Source organism: Emydura macquarii, unplaced genomic scaffold, assembly GCF_026122565.2.
Source record: "Emydura macquarii macquarii isolate MOO-44397 ecotype Brisbane River unplaced genomic scaffold, CSIRO-AGI_Emac_v2 contig_3044, whole genome shotgun sequence".
In the NCBI taxonomy this organism is placed as follows: domain Eukaryota; kingdom Metazoa; phylum Chordata; order Testudines; family Chelidae; genus Emydura; species Emydura macquarii.
Genome location: NW_027133181.1, coordinates 1,709,900 through 1,735,257, shown reverse-complemented (window position 1 = coordinate 1,735,257; position 25,358 = coordinate 1,709,900). Strand labels below are relative to the sequence as shown.

Below are 25,358 nucleotides of genomic sequence, written 5' to 3'. Positions count from 1 at the left end.
AATACAGCATTTTACAACATCTAGGAGGGTATACTTTGTGAAATTTTTTAGATAACTTTATTTTTATTAATTTAGGAAATAGTACATAGTACTCATCATCTGTGTCAAGCTGCAGATGCAGCAGCAGTACATTAGGAATGGTAAGAACTAAATCTCACACACAAACACAATAGCACTTATATTTTATTAAACTAAATCTTAAATGTGACATAAATGTTTCACATTTGCAATTGCAGCAGTCTCCTGCGTTGCCCAACTGTTGGCTGTCCTTAAACTCTTCCTTTTTTTATTATTCAAATTTTTCAAATTTTATTAACTCTAACAGACAAGTCATCACAACACTAAACATATGTTGTCCTTAAATCTTCTACAACTAGCTCTCATCTTTCCCACTCCCACTGTCATTTTTATTCATAGACTGAAACAGAAATACGAGTTTTCCTGCTTTTTCAACACCCAGTCGACTTCTTAGCTTTGAGTGAATAATACCAATCAATGAAAATATTCTGTCTGTGCCTGCAGAAGAAGCTGCTGCTGTGAAAAATTGGCTTAGCAACTGCAGGAGCTCTTTTTCAAGGTGCCTGGCTAATGATTTCCACCAGTTCAGGGGAGTGACTTTGTTCACATCATCATCGGTAAACATGTACTGTTTAAATGGTTCTGCTCCAGCTCTGAAATTTATTATGACTGGCATAACTGAGTGATTTTGAGATACCCATGCCATGGCAGCACCATCTTCTTCAGAAGTTAGGCATCTATCTTTATATCTGGGGTCGAGAATGTTAGTCAGAAAATGAGGTGGAGTTAATGCTTAATCCATTTGCTTCTTTATTGCTTGCAGTTTAACTTTCTGGTGAGGTCTTTCTTCAGTGTCTCTGGAAGTGCCTTCCAAATTTTGACAGCATCAGCAATGCAGCAACAATTTCTCTGAAGTTTGTTGAAGGCTATGGATATAGGCTTCAGTATATCCTCTACATTCCTCTTCAATCCAATGTTGGATACTTTGGATGAGATATTTCTATCTATTTTATCATGGTTTTCTTCACAAAGTTTTATGAGAATAGACCAGTTCTTAATAAATAGTTCAAAACATTCAACCACATAATTCCATTGAACATCTTGAGAGAGAATTAATTTGGATCCTCCTGCTCTCTTCAGTGAAGCTGAAGCAAAATGGTTGTTATGGAAGTATTTTGTGACTTCAACAACATTTTCTTTTATTCTTGGAGAAGAAGTCTTTGGCTGAAAGATGCATTAAATGGGCACTGCAGCCATATGTTATTAAGGAGCATCCTTCTATTTCTTCTAAGTATCTTCTCATCTTCGCCACTTTTGCAGTACTGTCTGTGACAAAACTGTGCACGTGACAATTGAATTTTTGTTCACAGTTTATTACAGCTTTCACTGCTACTTTTTAAATGTTCTGTTGTGTGGGCATTTCCCGATGTATCTATTGTTTCTGAAAGATATGAATTCCCATCTTCTGTTGTCACAGAGGCACATATTACTGGATCATTGTGTACATTGCTCCACCCATCAAGGCTTAAACTGGCAAATTTCCCCTCAGTATTTCTTGCACACTGTTCAAGTTCCTTCTCATACACTGTATCTAGCAACCTTCCACCAATGTCTGTTCTACCAAGTGGAATGTAGCCTGGTTGTAAGGACTCAACCATGTCAATGAAGTGTTTATTGTTGTTAATGCGAAAAGGAGAATTTGTGACATAAACGAACCAAGCAATCTTTTCATCTATGGTGTCGTGTTGGTATTTGTTGGTCCTTACTACAAACCCATCCATGGTGGTGGTTTTTACTGGATGATTGAAATCTTTTGCTTGCTACTGATACTTTGTTTCTGAAATACGCTTAGTTGCAGCACCGCTGCTAAAAGTACCAAAAGATGACTCTGAAGTTGTTGCAGATAGACAGTCACAGTTAAAGTCTCTTGTGCTTAAATAGAATCCTGAAACAAAATTCAAAAATGATTTTGAATAGTTGTTCTCAGTTCTTCTCTTTATTATTCAGTTAATCATTTACACTTTTTTCAGCAAGGATGCAGATCTGATTCCAAATTACCAAAAAGCTAAGACTGACTGCACTTAATTTTGGAGTAAGCCCCATAGAACTCACTGGCACTTCTGTTTTTTGAGAAAACAAGTATAGAATGGGGTTCCCTTGGGAAAGCTGAGTTATGCTGAAGTAAAATAGGGAATAGATTTATGGCATTACTATTATGGTGTGTGGCCATGATGTTCCAAAATAAGGGGAATGTATTATGTAATATAAAATAGGAAAATGACACCATGTGGCAACTGGCAACTCCTAGATTTCTCTTACTTCAGCTTTCTATACTGTATACGTGGGGTGATTAGATTCTAAACCTAGTTATCTAATTAAACAAGGCATAAGAATTAGCTAAGCTAAACTTTTTTTTTCCTAGCAGCATCCAACATAACAAACAGCTTGGGAATTTACTTGTAAATCATACTTATACTAAAAAACAGAGAGAGAGTCTTGAAGAATGATGCCTTGCAAAATGAATTATTTAAGTTACTAACCAGTTGTTCTTCAGACATAGCCACATCTTCATCCACATCATTTTCTCCCAATAAGCAGTTTTCATTATGATGTTTCATTCTTGCATCGAGGTCCTGCATCTCCTTCTTGCACCGCTTACACTTGGCACATTTTCCTCTTTTTAACCAGGGAGGGAATTTCTTTAAAATATTCCCAGATAGGGTCTCTCTTACGCCCAGAAGCCATGACACTTTTTCTGTGGTAAAAGTGTGGGGGAATATAGGAAGCTGTGTGTGTACTGAATAATGTCTTCCCTTTTTCTTTCCAGTCCACTCCACTGTTCCTTTCTACTCTGCCTCCGTCCTTTGTGTGTCTGCCTTTAAGACAGTGTCTTAACTAACTCCTGTGCCTTGCTTGGCCCAGCTCCATCACCAAATAAGCACAGAACAACAATCTTATCCAGCGTGTGTCTGTCTGTGCACGTGTGACGTTAATCTGCTGAGAAATAAAAACAAACAGAAACTGAAAGCCCAGAACTTTTAAGAAGTAAGAGCTGGTAGTTAGGTTGGGCAGATTAGAGCCATTAATTCATTTTTATGAGACTGTAAGTGTAGGCTTAGCATGTTTGTGATGAGATTTAGTTGTAACTGTTATTTTTTAAACGAGAGAAAAAATTAGTATTTTTTTTTTAAATTAAAATCTGATTTAAATAAAAAAAAACTGATTTTTTTTTAAAATCATTGATTTTAATCCACCCTGCTTTACACCTTGTCTTCTCTCATTTGTCTCTTTTCTGTTGTAGTGAGGGTCCACTACACCCTTCCCATCTCTTGGCTGCTGGAAGACACTACTACAGTCCTCTTGTGGCTTCTGTTTTTTTTTTTTAGATCATCTTCTGCTGTGACTAGGTCCAGGCAGGCTCTGCTGGCATCATAGCTTCCCAAGCAGCAGCAGAGTGAAATGGTCTTGATTCTTGTCAGTCTTGCTGAGCCCTTCAGGTTCTAAATAGGAGCAGTGAAACTGACTTGACTAATTTCAATTTCTGCTGCTGCTTAGGAAAGCTCTGAATACATAATAGGTAAATATAAAAGGTCACTTTTTAAAAAGGAAGTATTTATATCCCCATGTGCATGCATGTTTTATATGTAAACATTCAAATCTTGTGTAAATGCCTAAGTCTTTTAATCTCTGCCTAATTTGCATATAGCAGTACTTAAAACAAATATTCTGTTCTCTATAAATGCCAGTACCAAAGAATCAACCCGCCCCCCCCCAAAAAAAAAAAAAAAAAAAAGTTTTGCTTTGAACACTTTGATTTCTGGCAATTAATTGCTACACCAAGAACATCCACCTACAGCATCAAGTTGATATGATAAACTTGAATTTTAAAAATAAACTCTTTACGAAAGGACTTTCAAAACAATACAGATTTTTATGGCATCCCTGTGTATCATTGGACTCCTTCATTTGCTTTAGCTTCCTTGCAGACTTTTTTTCAACTGAAGAAGCTTAAGCATAGTAAATATGTAGGAAGAGATGAAATAATACTAAATAGTTTTTGAAGGCTTCATCTACTGTTACAACACAGCCTTCTTCTCTGTTTACAGTAAACTGAGCTATTACCTGCAAGATCAAAAGATCTTTTGAGATCTAACTAAAAAAAAAGAAAACTGACCAAGACAGCTTCAGTGAGAGAAATAAGGAACAAAGCAAAATTAAATAAACCCATAAAACTAAACTTTAATTGTATCCTCTGTGGGTTGTTATACTTTGAAGGCTACAGTGTATAGATGCTAAAGGGTGTTATAAATCACTAGCTCTCTCAAATTTGTTAACTTATTACTGTCTGCAACAGTTCTAGTAGACTGTCATGAATACAGCTCTTCTCTATGCTTAACCAGCTGAACTAAATTAGAAATTAATATGTAGTAACATGATCTAGTAAGTCACTTCCTGGGTTTTGCACCAAAGAACAGAGCATTTGACCCCTACATTTAATTATGCAGTAATATTACTCTAATGTAGACATTATTGAAAATCTGAAATAATGCAAGTGGCAGGACACAGGCGAAGGTGAAGAAATAATTCTTTCACTGCTAGGAACCAGCATGCAAGATTAAAGGGAAATTGTCCACTCAAATGGTAGTTCTGACCTAATCTGTTTTTAACTTGTGTGAAGTAAAATCGCATGTTTCATAAGGCAAATTCTTACTTTTTTTTAGTATGCACATTGCCCCACTTAATTGTAATGAAACTCCTGCCTACTTTTCGATTGGTATCAATCATATCTATTTTACAAGGGTACAAACTAAAAAGCCACTGTTCTGGGTTGTATATTAAGTTTTTACTGATCACAATTAATAAATCAGTGTTTTGTGTAAAGAATACTGTACTTCCGTGCTCTCCCCCTCCAGCTTGATGCTTTAGAATGTCTGAAAGTTAAATATTAAGTTTAAGAACTTGGTGACATTTCTCTTGAAGCTTTTCTGTTATAGAGCTTCTGTTGTGTGTGGGTCATGTAATAGTGTTTTTAAGGGTAAGTTGGATTCTTCACTTTTATATGTATGGAATCATTGTGTACACATAACACCATTTAAGTTTGAATTGCTCTAAGATAGTTTCCCTTAGGGAATTTTAATTATGACAAGTTATAGACCTTTCTCATCTTGTACTTTTAATAGACACTAATGTTTTGTCTTTCATCCTCCTAGTGCAATCCTAAACCTTCCAGGTTTTCCTGTGAAGTATTTCACAATTCTAACAGCTCCTGCAGACTAAACTAGAACAGACTAGTATGTATTTTAGTGTTTTGAAATCTTTCATGTAATCCATTTTTTTCCACACTAACTATAAACCGAAAAAACAAGCCTAGTATTCTTATAATGAATTTCTGCCAACTAGCTTTAAGATGGACTTATTTAACTGGTTGTCCTGGTTATGATTTTTTTCCACAACCATAACTTGTACAGAGTTTAAGCTAGTTACTTTTTTATTAGTTGCCAGGTGGGTGACTCAGTGTTCAAATTCAATTTTTTTTACCATGTGAATGATTTGTAACAGTCTTCTGTGAGCTAGCAGGAATAGACACAGAAACTCTTAGAACTCTGGGAGACACTAGCATTTAGAATATTGCTGAAAGCAAAAGTGGAGCTGTACTCTGAAGGGGACCTAGCTTTTGTCCTGAACTGGATGTGAAATGGCCATACATCAGGAAGAGTGATAAATCTGCCATGTCCTGTGAAGTAGTAGTAGCCATTAATTCATTTTAAATTAATATGTTATGTAACATCCACAAAGATATATTTCCTGCTTGAAGAATTTCTAATCTAAAAGACAAATGGAAAAGAGAATGAGACCCAGAAGATACATATCTTTTTTTTTAAATAAAAAGTTGGGGTGGTAATGGGGATGTTTGGATGTCGGGAGGGGATGGACCTTTGAAGGTGGTGTAAAGGAAGTGGGTTTTTAAGAGGGTGGGATCCTGTCATACTACTGTAAGATAATTCATAGTGGTGTGGGTGGCATGGAAGAAGGCCTTATGATGCTATCCTTTGTTTATTTTAAGATTCCTATCCTTGCTTTCAAGATGGGGCAGGTAGGATGTGATTTAAAAGACCAGAGAGATCCAATGGCATGTAGATGTGCCATACCTTGAAAGCATGGATAGGAATCTTTATTTGCTTTGGCAGGTGATTTGATCAATACGGGGGGGGGAGAGACACAGGATTGTCAAAATGGGGGAGTGTAACTGTGGTCCATGTTCGTGGCAAACAACAAGATTTTTTCTGTTGCATTATGTATGTACTAGGGGGAAAGCAAGAGAGGAAATAGTTGGGCCTCACAGGAAGAGGTTACAGTCCAAAGATTGTTCCATTGATACGTTCCTTATCCATCCCTTCCTCATTGTTGCTTTTTATTTTTGATATTTTATAATCAGTGATGAGCATGGTATAAATACCTAGATACCACATCCTTCTCCTGTGTAGCTTCACAAACAAGTGTCCCAGGAGAGGGCTGTTAATGGGTAAATCAGATATGTGCAATTGGTGAAATTTTGTATTCTCACCAAACTAAAGAAGAAACTAGCTATTCCTTTCACTTCCACTGCTATATAACTTTTAATCATAAGAAACTTAAAGTGAGTGGCAGTGCTAACATTTTAAACCCTGGGGAAGCAAGAAACTTTCCCAGTGAATTGCCTTTAAAATTGAAGGGGGCAGTTCACCTTGGGTGTGAGTCACGGCAATGGTGGTACAGTGATATTTCATACTAGCTTTATCTTTGGGCTAGTCAGTAACAGGTAAACTATCCAAGCCCTTTAACCTATTGCATGCCCAGCAGTATGCAGCAATTTGACTTCAACTTAATTAGCAACAGTATTCTACTATACTGCTACTTCCTATTTGAGCTTTGTCTCTCCCACCCCAACCCCACAAAAATGGAACTGGTTATTTTTCAGAAAACATAAACTGTGGAAAATTCTATAATACCTGCATTAATTTAAGATGCACTAATCCCAAATATATTATGCTGACATTTTTCCTTATTGATTTACTTTCCTTTTCTTTGGGGAAAAAGTAGAAAACACCTGTCTCTTGTGCCATAAGAACTCCCTATCCACAACCCATTTGCTCTTGTACATGGTAACAGGAAAAAAAAGATAGTAGTAGTACAATATAACAGCTGTCAATTGCTCTATTTTATAATAGCTGCTGTTAAAAATGGATCTTACTAAATAAAAAGCTATAGAATGAATATCAAAGTTAAGTGTATCCCTGCAGAGAGATAGTATCAGACATGCATGGTGATGGTCTTACAAAATGTTTTTAAAATAAATGAGTGGACAGTAGAGATACTATAAAAGGATGTATGGGAAGTTAACAAAACCTTCCTAAGAGGAGCTGTATCTGCTAGAAATAGAAAGGAGAGAAAGATAAACAAAATAACCACATGGTCTGTATTAGAGCAAAGAATAAGTGGAATGTAAACCCATCTAAAGGCTTCTGAAATTAAAGATTTAAAGCAACCATTTTGATGCAGTAAATGAGGTTAAAACGACACATGGCAAGGCAACTAAAGAGGGAAAACTCTACCTGACCAGGAACAAGGTGAATTCTAACTGAATTATTTCATGTTAGCCTAGTATTTGTGGAACTAGACTTGTTGAAAGTTTCATTTTACTGTCCAGCCTGTACACTGAATGTCCTGAAGATCTTTAATTAGACATATGGTGGCCTAGATCTTCACTGCTGTACATAGGTGGCTGAGGAATCCTGTGCCACACATAAATAGTCTCCATAGCTCCCCATCATATTTTTCTCCTGAGATCAAATACATTGAAAAGGCTAATGTAACATTAAGATGAGATTGTTAACCTCTGTACCCATCACACCTCTTACAGAGTCACTTTATGCATATGCATTGTGACATGCCTTTTAATACAGGATCACCGAACAATTGGAAGCATAGTTACCTAACATGTAAACTCAAAATACATCTGTCGAGAGTCAGATTGAGGAGTATATTCTTCTCTAGTAGTTTAGTGCCACACCTTCCTCCCCACCCTTTTCTGTGGTTAATACTTACTTTGAAAGTCAGTATTTATGATCACCTAAACAGAAGTCACTCTTTGTTTATTGTCTGTCTGGGTAATATATAAATCCAGACTCTAGTCAGATTTGTCATTTGTTATATTTAAGGTTTAAGATTCTGTCAAGGGTATTGTTAGTAAAAGTCAGTGACAGGTTGCTGGCAATAAATAAAAAAAATCATGGAAGCCAGCGACCTGTCCCTGACTTACACTAAAAAATACCCTGGGTGAGGAGCAGGACAAACAGCGCTGCTGGGGCTTGCAGCTGCTCCAGCCCCTCCACTCTGCTCCAGCCCTGGGGAGGAGCTGACCTAGTTATTGCTGCTCTGGCAGTGGGTCGCAGGGCTGGCCGCTGCTTTGGCAGTGGGCCTCAGAAGAAGACAGAGGTCCTGGAAAGTCATGGGATCTGTGACCTCAGTGACAGAATCGTATATTTAGTTATATTCCATGATTTGGCAAAGTGACCAACAGTCTAGAATGTATAAAGCTGTGGGAATTTGGATTCAGTTCAATGTTAGAGTATGTTCAACGTTGGTCATTGAAGAAACTCTGACTAAGAATGTTGATTGATTCTGTATGGCTAAGGGAACTGGCTAATTATTGGAGGAGAATAAAAAGACCACATTGTTTAATTGTGCAATGCATTTTGTTACCGAAGTGGTGTAAAATTAACTTTGCAATTTATACATTGTGGTGTATGTCAAAATGAGCATTGATTAGTCAGTGACTTTTATTAATAATAATACCTCATTCTTTTTATAGTGCCTTTTATCAGTAGTTTCAAAGTGCTTTCCAAAGGAGGTTATTGTTCTAATTTTACAGATTGGGAAATTGGGGGAACGCAAAGAACAGTTCCTGTAACTAGCTTATGCATTGAAACACTTGGTTTCCAATCATATGATCTTTTAAAAGTAAACTGATAATAGATTAAGTCCATGGAACAAAAATGCACTATTTATGTTTATTGACTGCTTTCTAATATATCTTAAAGTTTTTAACTGTGAGGTTTTTGGAAAATCTAGTTAATCCTAATTACCGTGAGGTACATGAGAGATTTAAAGGGACATTTAGAAGCTAGTTGAAAACAGCCACGAAAGTGAAAGTAATGATAATTTAGTGTAAATTACTTCATTTTAGTTGTTTCAGCTACAGTTTGGTTACTACAGTCATGTTTTAATAGTTTTCTATTCCTTTTCCCATGTATAATATGTAATCTGGTCACTTGCAAAATACTCCCTATGGTCCTACCATTACTACTTCCTGTGAGTGCCACTAAATTTTCTGTTGTGCTTCTAGAAATCATCACTGGTGGTTTTATAGGCAGAAGTCTTCTCTATGGTTAATGATGTTTTGTTATGGCCTAAGGGACAACTGAGAATGGGGCCCCATTTTGCGAGGCACTGTACAGATAAAGAAGTAGATGGCTTGTGTGGGCTTTATTGGGTTGATTTTTAAAGTAGACTATTGTTGCCAGTATGAACAACTGGGTAATTAATGAGAGGCAAAAAACAGCATTAGGCATGTTTCCAGTGATATGCAGGTGTGTGGGAACTGGACATGGATCTTACCAGTGAGGTTGTGTTCTCTAGCTAAATAAAACACCCATCTAATCATTAGTCAAAATATTCTAGGACGCATGTAAATAGAACTTAAAGTGCTGCCCAGTCACTTGCTCCTGCTCCCTGGATATTAGAATAGTTCCTGTATTCTATTTTCCTAAAAGAGGTAGCTAGGGTAGCTTCTCGTCCTCATTTCTAGCTTATTTTATGGGCCTTCGTACACTTTAATTAAGGGGACAGCAAACTTCATGGATTGCAATTGAGGGATCAACCACCAGATTAATATAAGATACATGTATGTTTATATAAAATTAATATAAGATACATGTATGTTTATATAAAATTATATGAGACAGCTGGGAGCAGTATTGAAAATTTTGATGCATGGGGTTAATTTTGCACAGCCAATTAAAAAAGTCTAACATTTGAACCCATGTTACATTGCTGCTGAAGTTTGTCATCCGTTTCCTGGCTTGCATTGCTGCTTTTGTGGAGTTTGCATTTGGACTTTTAGACAGTATTATGCATTAAGAGTTCTATGTGGTGGCAACAGACCACTGGGAGCTTCATGGGGCACCCTATCACACAGAGGAGTACAGCCACTGATACACAACTTAATGTAGTGAAGTACTGCGTGCAATCTTCTCTACAACTGGCCAGCTCTAATGAGTGGTGTAAAGAGATACAGCTCTGGTCCCCTGTAATTCCTTTTGGGTTGGCTAGCAGGGGGAGTGCCTAATCTGTCCCTTAGTTACTAAGTAACACTCACATTGTTTCAACCTTAGGGGATTTGCAACCCTGTGCTATACCCAAAAGCAATTTACATTTGTCCCTGCGTTTTCCACTGTGCCTACACTACCGTTATGTGCCAGTAGAAAACTGTTGTGTGCTGTATACTTTTCCCATGTTGTGTCAAACCTCGAGTGTGCAAAGTTGGTGCTACCTTTTTTTTTTTTTTTTTTTTTTTAAAGCTAACCATGTTTCGAGAGAGAATTGAAAAAGCCTCTGTCACCTTTGGCAAACTTACCTCACCTGTCTGGAACAATAAGCTGCTAACCCTGAATACAAAGGTGTCCGTTTATCAGTCTTGTGTCCTCAGTACCCTCCTTTACAGCAGTGGAAGCTGGATCATGTATTCCAAGCAGAAGCGGAGATTGAATGGCTTCCACTTTCGCTGTCCAAGAAAATCCTTGGAGTCACTTGGTACCAATGGATCACTAACAATGAGATCCTTGAGAGAACAGCCCTATAGTCTATGCAGACTATGCTGGATACTCGCAGGCTTCACTGGCTGGAACACGTGGAGTGCATGCACCAAGCTCGTCTGCTGAAGATTGTGCTCTATGGTCAACTCCAAGAACTACCCACGATACAAAGGAAGGCCAAAATTTGGCATATCTCTAAATAAATGAGTATATTTAACTTAGTTCCATTTTTTTGCCAGCAATAGATGTAGCAGTGGAATTTTACTAGTGCAAAAACAAAATAGTTGCTGAGAGAAAACTTGCATATTTAAAGCCACAATTATAACCTTAGCCAAAATAAATGTGCAAAGAGAAAGATTTGACAGATTTTTTGCTCCCCAATGACCTATAGTCCACAAGTAAATTACAAACCTTGCATTGCATATTTGTTGAGCGAGTTGTATACCAGGTGACCAAAGGGGAAAAAGTTTTGCATCCTAACTGTAGGCTGGTATGTGCTGGTATGTGCAGTGGTCCCCAAACTTTTCCTCTCATGCCCTCCCCCCCCACTAGTAATAGAATGTGTCTGCATCCTCCCACCCCATGGCCAGGAGTGGTGGCAGGGGCCAGGAGCAAAGCCAGGGCCACAGCTGCGGGCTTGGAGCAGAGCTTGGGGCAGAGTGGGGCTGTGTGGTACTCCTTCTCTGTCCCCTCATGGGGGCTGGCCTGGGCCCTGCCACTCCCTCGCGGATGTTCCTCTGTGCCCTCTAGGGGGGTGTTCCCCACAGTTTGGGGACCACTGGCTTAGAGATTTGGGGCTAGATCCATTAAGGGAATTTAGGCTTAGCATTACACTAACCAAGTTTAGGTGCCTTACTGCCTAGTGCAATCCTTAGTCCTAAATTAGTTCCCCAGGTATAGAAAGAGTTAGGCACCTAAAAGTGGGATTCACAAAAGCCAGCAAGCTGAGCAGGGAGCCACCTAAGTGAGCCAGTAAGAAATGCTGAGGAGATCAAAAGTTGCTGAGTACCTAACTCTGCTCAAGATTCACAGCTGTGAACCCTCTTCTGTGTTTAGGCACCTAAGCCAGATCCACTCTTCCATGTATAAATAATTAAATACTCGTTGGGCTAGAGAGAGCAAAAATGCCCTAACTGTTGGCTGTAGAGTCACTCACCTGGAATGTGGGAGACCCAAGTTCAATTCCATATTCCAGAGAATATTATTTGTACAAAGTACAACTGCTTCAACAGGAGGGATTGAGAGAGACCCACCACCGAATACCCTATGACTAGGCTTGGTTTGATTAGATTTTTATCTGTAAATGTTGATTTCATTGTATGCATACAAACTGATGAAAAATGTTTCCATAGGTGGTGATCAAAATTTACAAATAACAAAGAAAGAAAAATGCTATTTGAAAACTTATTAAAGTTGAATTAAGGATACTTACTTTGTATATTTTCACATATGATGTTGAAAATTTCTTTCAATGTTTATAAAGCTTTAATTTTTTGAATCTCAGCATCTACTGTTAATAATATTGTCTGACCCTCTAATTTTGTGCAACTATGAAAATGTAAATAGATAAAAATTGAAAAAAAATGCTTAAATATCTGTCTCATTTTTTAATTTTTAAAATAATTTTAACTCTAGCAAACTGACTTATAACCCAGTTGTTTGGGGACTTTCCTGAGAGGTAGAAGACATGCAAAAATGGATTTGAACCCCAGTCTCCTCCATCCTGTGTGAGTCTTCTAGCCACTGGGATAAAGGTTATAAGGGGAATGGTAGCATCAGCAAGATTTTGTGGGGGACTTGATCTGTTAGGCAGTCTCTGAGAATGTCTACCAGATCAGCCCCACATGTGAGCGAGGCAGGGGAATGCCCAGTTTGATGCCCACTGAGATATAGCTGTGAGATGAGTCCTGACACCCATCATTTAGTTGGCTGTGAATGCTCACTGATAGAATTTTAGGCACTGAGGGGACTTAATCGGCAGAAACTTGGATGCCATTGGAATTTAGATACTTACAGAGCTAAGCAGCAGCTGACTTGCATATTTCAGCATCTAAATTTACGTGCCTAAAGTGGCACTTAGATGCTTTAATCTCTTTGTGGATCTAGTCCTGTAAGACCCCTAAACCCCTCCCACCTCCTTTCTTTATCACTGTGGACAACACCACCCACACCCTGCCTGTCGCTCAAGCCCATAATTTGGGTTTCATCTTTGACTCAGACCTCCCTTTAGGTCTTCACATCCAGGCTACATCTAAATTTTACAGATTTTCTGCATAACATATCTAAAATATGGCCTTAACAATCCATCCACACAGTTAAGTCTCCTCCAAGTGTTCATCTCATGTCTTGTTACTACAACATCCTTTTTTTTTTCTGGCTTTGACAAATGAAGTCTTGCCCTGCTCATATTCATTCAGAATGCTGGCATGAAGATTATTCTCTTAGCCTGCTGCTTTGACCACATCAGCACTCCCTTTAAATTCTTTCACTGGCTCGTCCTTCTCTGTTGCATCAAACATAAGCTACTTCTCTTTACTTTCAAGGATCTATGCTTATGTGCACCCTATCTGTCATCTCTCATTCACTACCTAAATATTGACTCCCACCTCTGATTGACCCATGATGCCAACCACCATTTCCTACTTGTTAAATTTTAAAACAAGAATGTTTTTACTTTCCCCCATGCTGACTCTCCCGCTTGTGAAGAGTGCCACATAAACATCTGCAAAGCTACCTTATTATCTTCCTTTATATCCCTACTTAACTCTCCTGTGCTGTGAGGCCTACGAAAAAGTTGACAATAATTAGGCTACTGGTGTGAAAGTATCCCTACTTATCATGATGACTAAAATTAAAACATATTGCCCTTGTATTCCCCTATCTGTTGCCTCTTGCCTTATACTTAATAATAAGTATTAAACTTATCTTCTACTTAGATTGTAGGGCATGAACTTTTTTTTTGTTCGTGCAGAAACTTGCACAATGGGGTCTTTCTCCATGACAAGGGCTTCTATGGTAATGTGAACAATAATAATAAAAAGGATAAAATTGACACTTTGTATTTATACTCTCACTACATACAGAGATTTTTTTTTTTTTTTTTTTTTTTGGTGGCACTGGCTAGTGTCCACATGAGATTGGAGGTCATAACTGCATAATTCCTAAACCCTTATTTAGAGTATTTTGTTATTGAGGAGGTGGTAGTGAATCATTATTAATGTTTACTTTGTCTGCAAAATGATGGGTTTCTAACCTCATAAGGGATATAAAAATGTTGATCACAAACCAGAGTTACACCACTGTCTCTTAGGGTGCAGATTGACTATTGGTATTTCCATGCTGTAGAACCTCAGAGAGAATGTTAGGCATCAAATGCCAAAGTATAAAATGCGCATGCATGTGAAAACTCTCTAGTGTGTAAATTTGTTTGGAAGTCCTTTTTACAGACATGGACAGATAGGGGAGGAGGGGATTATAGAATATTGTTTAGAAGAGCATCAGGCTCCTTAGAAGTTAAGTTTCTGCTCCACAACATCTTAGGGAGCTTTGCAAGTGAGGCACCTCCTAAAATGCACAGAAAATGAGCCCCATTGTCGTAGATCTTTTGAAGACTTCAAATTAGGGGCTCCAATATTGAGTGTCTTAAGGGGTGCTCAGTAGCAGGGGATACAGTCCTGCCCATCCTGCTTATATGTAGAAAATTGTTTTTGCATTATTTCAGGCAACTGGATAGCAGCCTTGAAGAATCTGGTGGACCAAAAGGTCCGTTCAAAGATTTGGTTGGTCTGGGGCCTCTTCACTCATGGGGTCCCTGTACAACTGTGTTTACAAAATCTTGAGTCTGCAGAAGTAATGAGAATAATTCTTTAGCTGTTAAATTTAATTTTATAAGATCTTAGTTTTGATGCTTCTATTAATGATTTTACTTTTTTTTTTTTTTTTTTTTTAACTGGGCAACTTCATATAGTTCTAGTCTTCCTTTCTTTTTTAATCAGTTTCTCTGCAGAAGGTTTACTGTTTATTACAAGGAGGATTGTTGAACATTACCACGGACAGTCTTTAAAATAGAAGCTTTCAAAGGATATATAGTAGGGTTCTGAGAATATAACTTCATTTTGCTGCAGTGAGGAATTACTAAAGAAAATCAGCATATAATCTTCCAGTTGTCACATAGTAAACAAACTGACTTATTTAGCTGCAATAGGATGTACATAAACCACTTTGTTTACAAAGGGTCATCTCTGTGTGTATGAAAAATGAAATGTACATTTGCACACTAGGTTTTGAGAAGTTGTTAATTCTGCATTGAATTAATGTTTTCAATATATACTTTATTTTTTTTCAAGTGTATAGGAGAGAGAAAAATGAATATTTGCTAAAATCTAAGTATTGCGTTCATGAATGCGCTCTGTTCAACCCCATCTTACTGGACCTCTGTGTTGAAAGTGTATGTAATGTCTAGGGATCATGTTTAGTCCACTGCCAAAAGCTCTTCTTAGGTCACCTTCATATGATTACATATGCTCTTTCTTCCAGACAAAGTACTGTTTCTGCATTGACCTGAAACAAGAAAGGATGAAGAATCACAATTCATTACTCTTGGAAACCAGAATAGATTGTTTAAAAAAAGCCTGTTTTTCAGGCAACATTATTTCATTGCATGAACAGCCATCTATCTGATTGAAGAATCTGTTGCATAGGCCTGAGGTCATCATACTGATAGAACAGGAGGTTAGCAAGTGGTTTGTAAATTCACTTGAAAAGAGAAGGAAATAAATGGTTCCTTTACTTTTCTCCTCCTATGATCCTTTAACCTTGGAGGACCGGTTGCAACTCGTACTGTAATTCATCACTTTTTTCCTGGTGGAATTTAAATTAGGTTAAGATTCAGAAATAAAATACTGCTTATCAAACAAAATAGACTCCTTCCCTCCCCCCCAAACATGAATTTGATCATCTTTTCAATAAGTGAACATTAACATGGGAATCACCAGAAACCCTGATACATGTCATACTGTGTCTTTAAAAAATCACTTTTTTTTTTTTTTTTTTTTTCAGTAGCTAGGAATTAGAATGAATTTTTTTTGTCACTTTAAAATTAGAGCCATCACTATCCATTTCAAATGTAGCACATTGAAATGTAAAACTAACTTCATACAGAACTACAGGAAAATAAAATTATTTTTATTGAAAAAGAACCAGTGCAAGAAAATTTATTCACAATGAAACGTACATAAGTGACAGGGGAGAGGCAGTATTCTGGGACAGAAGCAGGGGCATATGGGTAGCAGCCTTTTTTCTCTGGGCTTGGCATCCTTTAAGACAGTAATTTTGATCCCTGGCTACTTTCATTTTCTTTTCTGTTAATTGCTAGCTGTTCAATACTTTTAACATATTCAAAAGTTACTTACTTAATTTGGAAGTAACATTTGGGCAACTAAATGCTTCTGAATGGGCAAATGGGATTTTGGAGGATAGGAAGGATTAGAGAACTGTTCCATATAGTCCTGGGAACCTGAAAAAGCAGGGGAATTAAATTTTAAATTAATATTAAATACACTGAAAGTATGAGAGGAAAAAGCTGTGTATAATCTTTTTTATTGTTTTTCGTTAGGAATAGTTTTTGGTAATGCAATGTACTATCACACAGGGAAATATGGTGGAACATGCTACCACCCCATGCAGGAGCTGCTGTTTCTTTCACAGCTTCTCCTTTTACTCCTCTTCCCACCCCTGCCAGACCTCCACAGGAGAAGAACCACTCCAGTACTATCAACAAATTTTTCAAAAGCAATTTAGGCACTTAAGTGCCTAAGATCCGTTGATAATCAGTGGAACTTAAGCTCCTATGTCCTTCAGGTGCTTTGAAAAATTTCACCCTATGTCTTTGTGATATAGAATGGAAGTGCTGAATAAATAGTTACATTCTGCCAATTATGAAGTATAGTTTGTGTAATATTTATTGTAAACAGATACGCAAATGCAAAGTTAGACTGTATTTTAAAGTGTAGTGTATACAGGTTTTTTAAATAATGCCACTCAGTATGAGAATAATGCTAAATGCATTTATATCTGGTTGCCTTAGATATTTTTTAGAGTTTTTATTATTTACAATATATTTAGGCCTGAATTCTACAATCAGATCCATTAATGTGACCCCTTGCACACTCAGGATTCATTGTTGTGAATTCATTTGCACAACCTTGAGATCTTTGTATTGTTTTTCATTCCTACTGAAGTGGCAATTTCATAATCCGAAGGAAATGGACCACCAAAATAACTATAGCACACTTAGTTAAATTATTTTCACTCTCGACAGCATGAAATACAAATGTAGAATCATGATACTTTATAAAACTAAATTTTTTGTAAAGTATATAACACTGACAACTGTGAATTTAGTCTCAACTATGTCTTTTTTCCCCTTATTCAGGACTTTTCATGATCATCATTCACTAGTAGTTATAAATAGTACTTAATATTAGTTGGCACTCAATGTTAGTGAACTTTCCACAGAGAAACTTTCTAGTTTGTGAGCTAAAATTCTTCTAAGAGCCCTTGAAAAATGTATATTCTTTTAGTAAAACTGTAATTTACTGGTATTGCCAGAAAAGTAGCAGTGCTTAGTCAAGATGAATATCACTATTTGATCAGATTGCCTTTATTCAGAATACCTTTATTTAATAAAAACCTTAGTCTACCTCAGGATATTCCTTTCCTCAGATAGTTTTAAAAATGGTACTGCATTTTAAAAGGGTTGTCACTTTGACATAAATTACTTTTAAAGTAAGTGGTGTGTTGCCCGGTATAGTTAGAATATTGATTTGTTTGTTTGTTTGTTTAATGATTCTTACAGGTGCATTCTGCTTCCTCTTTTGGGGATGAAGGCCCCCCAACAGAGCCTCTTTCTGCTTGTAGATTCGATTGATGAGGGTTGTAATGTTGCAGAAGGTGAACAGACTTCTACAAGCTTATCTGGAACTATTGCAGAGCTTTTAGCTGATCACTGTGAGTTCTTCCCTCCGTGGTTGCTCCTTCTCTGCTCTGCTCGCAAGCAGAGTAAAGCTGTTACAAAAATGTTTACAGGTGAGTACAAGTAATTGTGAATTGTTAGTAATGACGTACTGTAACAAACATACATAATTTTACAAGAACCTTACTGATGGTTGAAAATATTAAATATACATTTTAATTGCTCTAAAATTGTTGCTAAAGGGTTGCTTGACAATCCTAAACATCATATATTCCTATTTTGGGGGTTTCTATAGTTCTGATCATCATGTTATAGTATCAAAGTACTTCACTGGTAAATTAGATCTGCTGTGTAAGATTGTTAATGGCATGGAGCTTATGGCATGGTGTAAATGAGTGCAGAATTCGGTCCTGGGAGTATACTTTTTGGCAAAGGTTTTACACTAAAAAATCTCCTACAACTTGTTCATTCAGTCCTTGCTGTGTCATGAGATCATTTAATCAGTGTGGTGGTATTGTTACCCAGGAGTTCCTTGAAGTTTAATAAAGGGAAGCGGCAAGACTGGATTCCAGGCCTGCCTATAAAGCCTGTGTATTTTAAGGCAACAATTAGAACAAAAATGTGAATATGCAATACAGCTCCAAAGCTTTGATAGGCTTACTAGTTTTCACAGTGGTCAATGGACAATGTTATAACTGCATTTTGAAATCAAGTACTGCATTAATCAATGGCATACATGAAAACGTATTTGGGAGAACATGAGAACCAAAATTAAGAGAAGTTTTGGGTGGCTTAGAGTTTCTTTGGGTGTACATGTGGGAATAGTTTTTCAAACCTTGGCTGCTTAAATATTTTTTACCTTTGTCAAAAAATCAGAGAGAAATTTCCTTCAGAGCAATTTTACTTCCATTCTGTTGAATCACATTGTTGAAGATTAGTCCTGAAAAATTGCTGTTCTGTTGTCGTTGAAATATGTTTCCAGATGGAGTTCCTGACCAGAAGAATCAGCGGAACATACATATAAATCTTTTAAATAAATTTTATTTGAATAAATTAGCTTCTGATTTTCTCAGAGTGATCTGATGAGTAACATTATAAGAAAGTTAGTTTGAGATGTTGCAGTGTTGTGTGAACCATTGAAATCTTTTCTTCTCTGGCATCCCTATAACATATAACCAGAGAGAATGAAACACAACATAATTAGACACAACTTGAAATGATTTTGAGTATATTTGGAGAAGGTTGTTTCTCCACTGGAGGAGAATATGGTATTACAACCTTTGATAAATTTTCCAGTGTGTCACTAGTCGGAGGATGTATTGTACTTATTGCAGCACTCCATTTTCATGCAGGCCCTGATGTGGGCAGGAGAGGGATGGTTGAACCTCCCTTAAGCTCCAGATATATAGCAATTCTGAGTGGTAAAACTAAGATGACACTGATGAAGTTCCAGTATGGTAAACCCACAAAGGGGAAGGAAGGCAGGTCACACCTCTCCTTAGGTAAATTCTGCCCCCTCATGGGGTTGAAAGCCTGCTTGGCATTAAACATTATTGAACTGCATCGGGAGAAGGACAGGATGTGGGGAACTTGTATAAGGGATACATTGTGGAGCATAGCTCATTGGTGGTGTTTATGTTCTGCTGCATAGGATGGATTTCTCCTTGGGACATGGGAGCTGCTGCTATGCATTCTGCCCAAAGGTGTGAGGGTGCAAATGGTGTAGAGGCTACTCCAGACCTTGGGTATAAAACAGAGGCAGATAACAGGAGAATTTTGGAGGGCATAGCCCGCAGACTGTGTTTGGAGGTAGTGGGACTTGGTGAGTGGTGCGTTTGGTGCATCTGTGGTTACTTTGTTTGACTTGTTTGTTCTCTGTGTGAGCTGTATACCTGGGGCCCTAATTACATGTCTGATTGTTGTTGATTGGCATTAACTATATTACTCTCTTAAATTCTTTTTTAATTGAGTCCCTGAATCAGTGTCAGACTAACAGGTCTATACATATCTGGATCATCACATTTACCTTTTTAAAATATTGGCACAACATTAGCTTTCTTCTGGAACTTCCTTAGTGTTCCAAGACTTATTGAAAATCAGCATTAATGGTGCTAGCTCTTTTAAAACTCTTGGATTCATGTTATCCAGAGTGACTGATTTTAAAGTCAGTCAAACTTTTGTAGTTGCTGTTTAACATCCTCCTATGATATAGTGTTGTCATAGAAGGAGTGTTATCTGATGAGACATCATTTTTTCCCAAATACAGAATAGAAATATTTATTAAACACTTCTTCTGCCTTTTCTAAATTATTATTGGCAGTTTTACTGTTTCCATCTAGTGATGGGGCAATATCATTGTCAGATTATTTTTGTTCCTAATACATTTTAAAAACAGTTATTATCCTTAACACTGCCAACCATAGATTTCTCTTTGTGTCCCTTTGTCTCCCTTATCAATTTTCTGCAGTTCCTAGCTTCTGATTTCTGCTCATTTTTATCAATATTCTTTCTTCCATTTGTGATTTATTTAAAAAAAATTTTAAAGCAGCCTTCATGTCCCCTCTCAACAAATCATTTTGTAACCAATGTGGCCTTCTTCCCAAATGGGTTATAACCAATGATTTTAACATTTCAGTTGTGTGAATCATCCCTCCATGTTTCAGTAATACCAACTAGATTGAATTTATGCTCATAATGAACTAATCCAGTCCCTCTTGTTTGTTACCAAGGCTCTTAGCATTGGTTTGTAGACAATCAAAGAATTTCTTTTGTGTCATTTGGCTCCATGATGATTTTTGTCCTAGGCATCTAAATTTAGTGCTTAAATGAGTGCTTATATTTTCCCTCTTTTCCCTCAATTTAATGCCCTCTTGACTACTCTAGCCAGTCTGATCCCAAGGAGATAGGCCCACCTTCTATGAGAAGAGGGGACTGTATCGTTTGGATGGCCTCCACCTCAGTAGCAGAGGAACCAATGTTCCACAAAATCAAAATCCTACACCATTTACCAAGCCAGCAGTTCATTTTCAGAATCTTTTGTCTTCTGTCATCTTTTCACTCAGGGGACAGGAAGGTTTTCAGAAAAGATCGTTTGGGTAGTCTTCTTCAAAGCAGTTCTGAGTTTCCTAAAGTAATCTATAATCCATGAGATCATGTGACATGATATGAACCATCAATTATGGATCCTGGCCCACCAACTTCAGAAGAATTTTCAGTCTTTAGAGTAACATCTCACATCATGGCTCCATGAAGGCAGCACACCTTCCTGTTGTCCGCCTGTCCCTTGTAGAATGTTCTTTTGATTCTTCTGAGTATTGAATCCTTAACAACTATAATCTGTCTTTCTTGAATGTTTGGAGACCGCTCTGTGGGCAGGCTTGATTTTTCATACAGGTTGGGCCAAGTTGCCATCCACATACATATCTCCATTTCCTTGGACCACCGGGCTCTTGAGAGGTATCTTTTGTAGTTTTCATGCTGAGGACTTGCTATTGATTGGACACTTCTAGCTATGTGGCATTCCTCCTGGTCCTTTTTTCTCTGGGGGTCATTGCTTGCCCATTGTCGTCTGTCTCCAGCCACACACAATGCTGCCATGACCTTTTGCCTCTGGTGGCTACAAACTGCCATGTCTCCTCTCTGGCTTCCCCTATCTCTCTCTCTCTCTCTGACTCTCTGTGGCCTTGAACTTGGTGTACTGATCTTTCTCAAACCTTGCTGTTTAGGAAATCCTCAATTTCTCTGATCCTCAGTAGTGTCTTTAATTGTCCCTCCAATCCAAGAAACATTTTCTTCAGCACAACCGCCAACTTGCACTTCATGCACCGGAAGCCAAAGTACCTACATGGGGAACAATATTTAATAATGGACTCTTCAATCTAGTGAAGAAAGGTATAATGTAATCCAATGGCTGGAAGTTGAAGCTAGAGAAATTCAGACTGGAAATCGGGGAAAAATTTTTTTGATTGTCTCTATCGCAGACACATTTTGTTGTAACACTGGGTCTACCCTTTTCCTGGACCGGAAGAAGAGCTCTGTGTGGCTCAAAAGCTTGCCTTACTAACCAACCAAAGTTAGTCCAATAAAAGATATTATCTCACCTACTTTGTCTTTTTGGTTCCTTAGGTTTTTTAAACACACTCGAACTCATTCTTCAGAATTTCATTCAGCTCTTCCAACTTTGTGTAATTTTTTAACTGAACATCTAGGAAATCAAAATGCCACATGTTGTGTTTTCACTTCCTTACAGACTTTCTGTCTTGGAAAATATTTTCTGAACTGTACTGCAATTGTCTGTTGCAGTATAGAATGAACCACCTGCCTATCTTTGTAGCCTTAATGTTTCTTTTGTCTCTAAATAAAATATCCTAATCCTTAAACCATCTATTTTCTCTTAATTTTGTTCGCTAGTGTGTTCAGTGCTCAGCTTAGTATGTTGTTTTAAATAAACAATTACCTAATGCTAATTCTTCTCCAGTGATATGATGTATTAGTGTATGCTGTTTTAGAACTTTGCAGAAGATACTCTTATATCTTTCTTGGTCTTACTTAGTATGCTTTAGCCTCCTGCTGTCTTTTCAACATTCAAGAGAAGTTGTCAACCTGTAGGTCATTCAGATAATTAAAACATCAGTTTTGAAGTTGAGTATTCCCCTGGACCTTTTCCCCCCCACCTGATCTGTGTACTGAGTGCGTGTTTATGCATGTAAGCATAGACAAAGTTGAAACAAAAAACAATGGAACCAACCCATTTTTAATCCCATTGCAATATGTACAAGTATATTAGACTTAACCCTACATCACTTGGCTAACATAGCTTCTTATTAAAAATTTAAGTGAATGTCCAATGACAGTTTTACACAACTAGTTATTGACAAAGTGCCTAAATTGTGCATGCAAACACCCTTATGCTGAATAAAAGTCAGGTTTTTGTGCACAAATCCCAACCTGTGCATGGTCAGAGTAGAATTTACATGTTTAAATTGGGAATGTAGAGTTTCTTGTGCAAGAACATTTGAAGTTTTTGCCCTTAGACTCCAGCTACTAGTACTCTTCTGTTCTTTCTTTGTTCCACACTTCTCTGACCCTTATACATATTCTGCTCTACTCCCAAGTGGAGGAGAGTTAGGCCTATGGGTATTTTATGTACCTTCTGATCTACCAAGCTAGAGTGGTGGGGTTTAATTTCCTGTTGAGTTTTAGGCAGCAGCACCAATGAGAATTGATATAACTCAGAATTTTGACCAAAGGTATCTATCTTCAACCATACTGTAGTGAATGATGAGAGTATAAGAGATTATAAGGGGTGTTGGTAATGAGCTGGGGAGGTTTCGGGTGGAGACATCAATAAGTGGACATGGTGAATCTTGGGGTTGGATGGGGGCACCAAAGATTGGTGAGTGAAGGGGAGGCAGTAGATTGGTATACAGGGGTACTGGTTGAAAAAATGTATTGAGAAGAAGGGGTTTGAGTTGTGGACACAGAAGGTGATCTGAGGAGTGACCAGATATGTGGGCAAGAGGCCATAAGGATGCAGATGATGGACATGATATGAGTGGAGCTTTGAGGGGCATATAAAGGTGTGGCAATAACTATACTAAGTCTCATATGGCTAGGGGAATTGGGGGAAAGTAAATTGAAGTAGAGGCTTGAGAGGTGAAAAAGAATATGGGCTCTTGAAAGAGGGAACACTAGCAGTTCTACATAACTGACCTGCCTTGGAGCAGTGACTCCCTTTCATGGTTAGCCAAAGCCAGTTCACTGACTGGAAAAGGCAGGGAAGATGCCTCCTTCTCTTGTGCATGCCACCAGTAGTTTTCCCCACATGGCTGCTCACGTGTCTCATGCACTCAACATTCCACTTTTCCCCATTCATTCTTCCTGCTCCCATAATGCTCATCACAACTCAGGAACACCTCCCCCATAGTCTAGCAATGAATATTTAACTACTGGCAAAGTGAATGGCAGTATTTAACATAGACTTTTCACTATACTTATTAGGGGCTATGAAGTTTTAGCAGTTTTTTAGTTATTTCTAATGTACTTTGTGCTGAAATTTTCATTGACCATGAAAGACTAAAAATATTTGTATATCTACTTTCCAAAGCAAAAATAGCACTTCATCTAATAAGTGATAACTTCATTTTAAAGGAAAAAAAAATCCTCTAATTGGTGTAATTATGGTGATTGGCCTTCTAAAAACTGTTTGTTAAATGTGGCTTTGGCAAGTAATTAATCGATGGTATCTATATAAAATTATAGGTATGTCACTGAAGTCTAAAATGTCTGAGTCAATGTGAGACCCTGGAAACAAGTACAGGCATGGTTGAGAGCACTTTTTGTTGAGAATATCACCAGGTTCAACCATCACTGATAGTTTGCAGATTTTTAAGTTTTTAGCCTTTTTTGGCCTTTTTTTTTTTTTTTTTTTTTTTAAACATATGTGACACTTTACACCCGTGCAACAGCATGGGCTTTCAATTTACTAATAGACTTAATATTAGCTATAGGTATTTTAAAACAAGGCAATTATATTTAAAGATACTTGGCATTGAGATGCAGATACTTACCCATATTTAAAAATTACTTTTCATAACTTTTTACTTTGCCATTTAATTTTTTAATATTTCTGCAAACAAATTAGTTGCTAACTGTTGTAGTTTGTGAGGGCCAGATTTTTAGGTATGTATTTACTTAATTTTTGTTTTTTAGACTACAGGTAGAAAACAGCTATCCCTACATTTGGATCACAGTTGTGACAAAAGCACTAGCAGAAGCAAGATAACTATAGGTTAATTACTAAATGTTTTACTAAATGAAACACATTTTTCCAGTGTTGAGATCAACATTTTTTTAAAACACAGATTTTTTTTTGGGTAAGCATTATTTGTTATATAACAAACGTATTGTATTCAGAATAAAGTAGTGGTTTTTCAGACCTTTCTGGGTTAGCAGCCAAAGAAAGAATATCTGATTGACCGAGAACAATTATATGAATTCAAAGAAATTTGGACCCTGTTTCTTATATATAATTGAATAAAAATGTTGGGATGGCTCAGAATAATGCCAGTCCTTTGTTCAGTCTCCTCCAGCCTCCTCCCCCATATCCACATAAAATCATTTAGAAATTATTTAGAAAGCTTGGAATTGTGGAAAACTGACACAAAGAGAAATCTATGGCCTTCAGAGTTAAGGACACGAGTATTTTAAATACATTGGGAACAAAAAGAATCCTAACAATGGTATTGGTCCATTACTAGATGTAAATGGTAGAATGATCAGTAATAATTCATAAGAGGCAGAAGTGTTTAATAAATCTGTTCTGTATTTGAGTAGGAAGGAATAAATGATGCATTCATATCATATGATGATGAAATACTTTCCATCCCTGTAGTATTTCAGGAGGATGTTAAACAGCAACTACTAAAATTAGACATTTTTAAATCAGCAGGTCCGAATAATTTGCATCCAAAAGTTTCAAAAGAGTTAGCCAAGAAGCTCTCTTGCCCATTATT

The 25,358-nt window shown here is 37.3% G+C and overlaps 1 protein-coding gene across 4 annotated transcripts in view; it reads left to right on the top strand.

Moving 5' to 3' along the window:
• The window catches only part of ANKRD50 (ankyrin repeat domain containing 50), a 60,232-nt gene that overhangs the window by 11,328 nt on the left and 23,546 nt on the right, over nt 1-25,358 (top strand). For 3 of the 4 annotated variants that reach the window (XM_067530232.1, XM_067530233.1, XM_067530234.1), the window contains one exon: nt 17,728-17,957. In XM_067530232.1, coding sequence (XP_067386333.1) covers nt 17,728-17,957 — 230 coding nt within the window. Of the gene's footprint in view, nt 1-10,619; nt 15,603-17,727; nt 17,958-25,358 lie in introns of those variants that run through there. The other variant, XM_067530235.1, reaches the window with a different exon arrangement.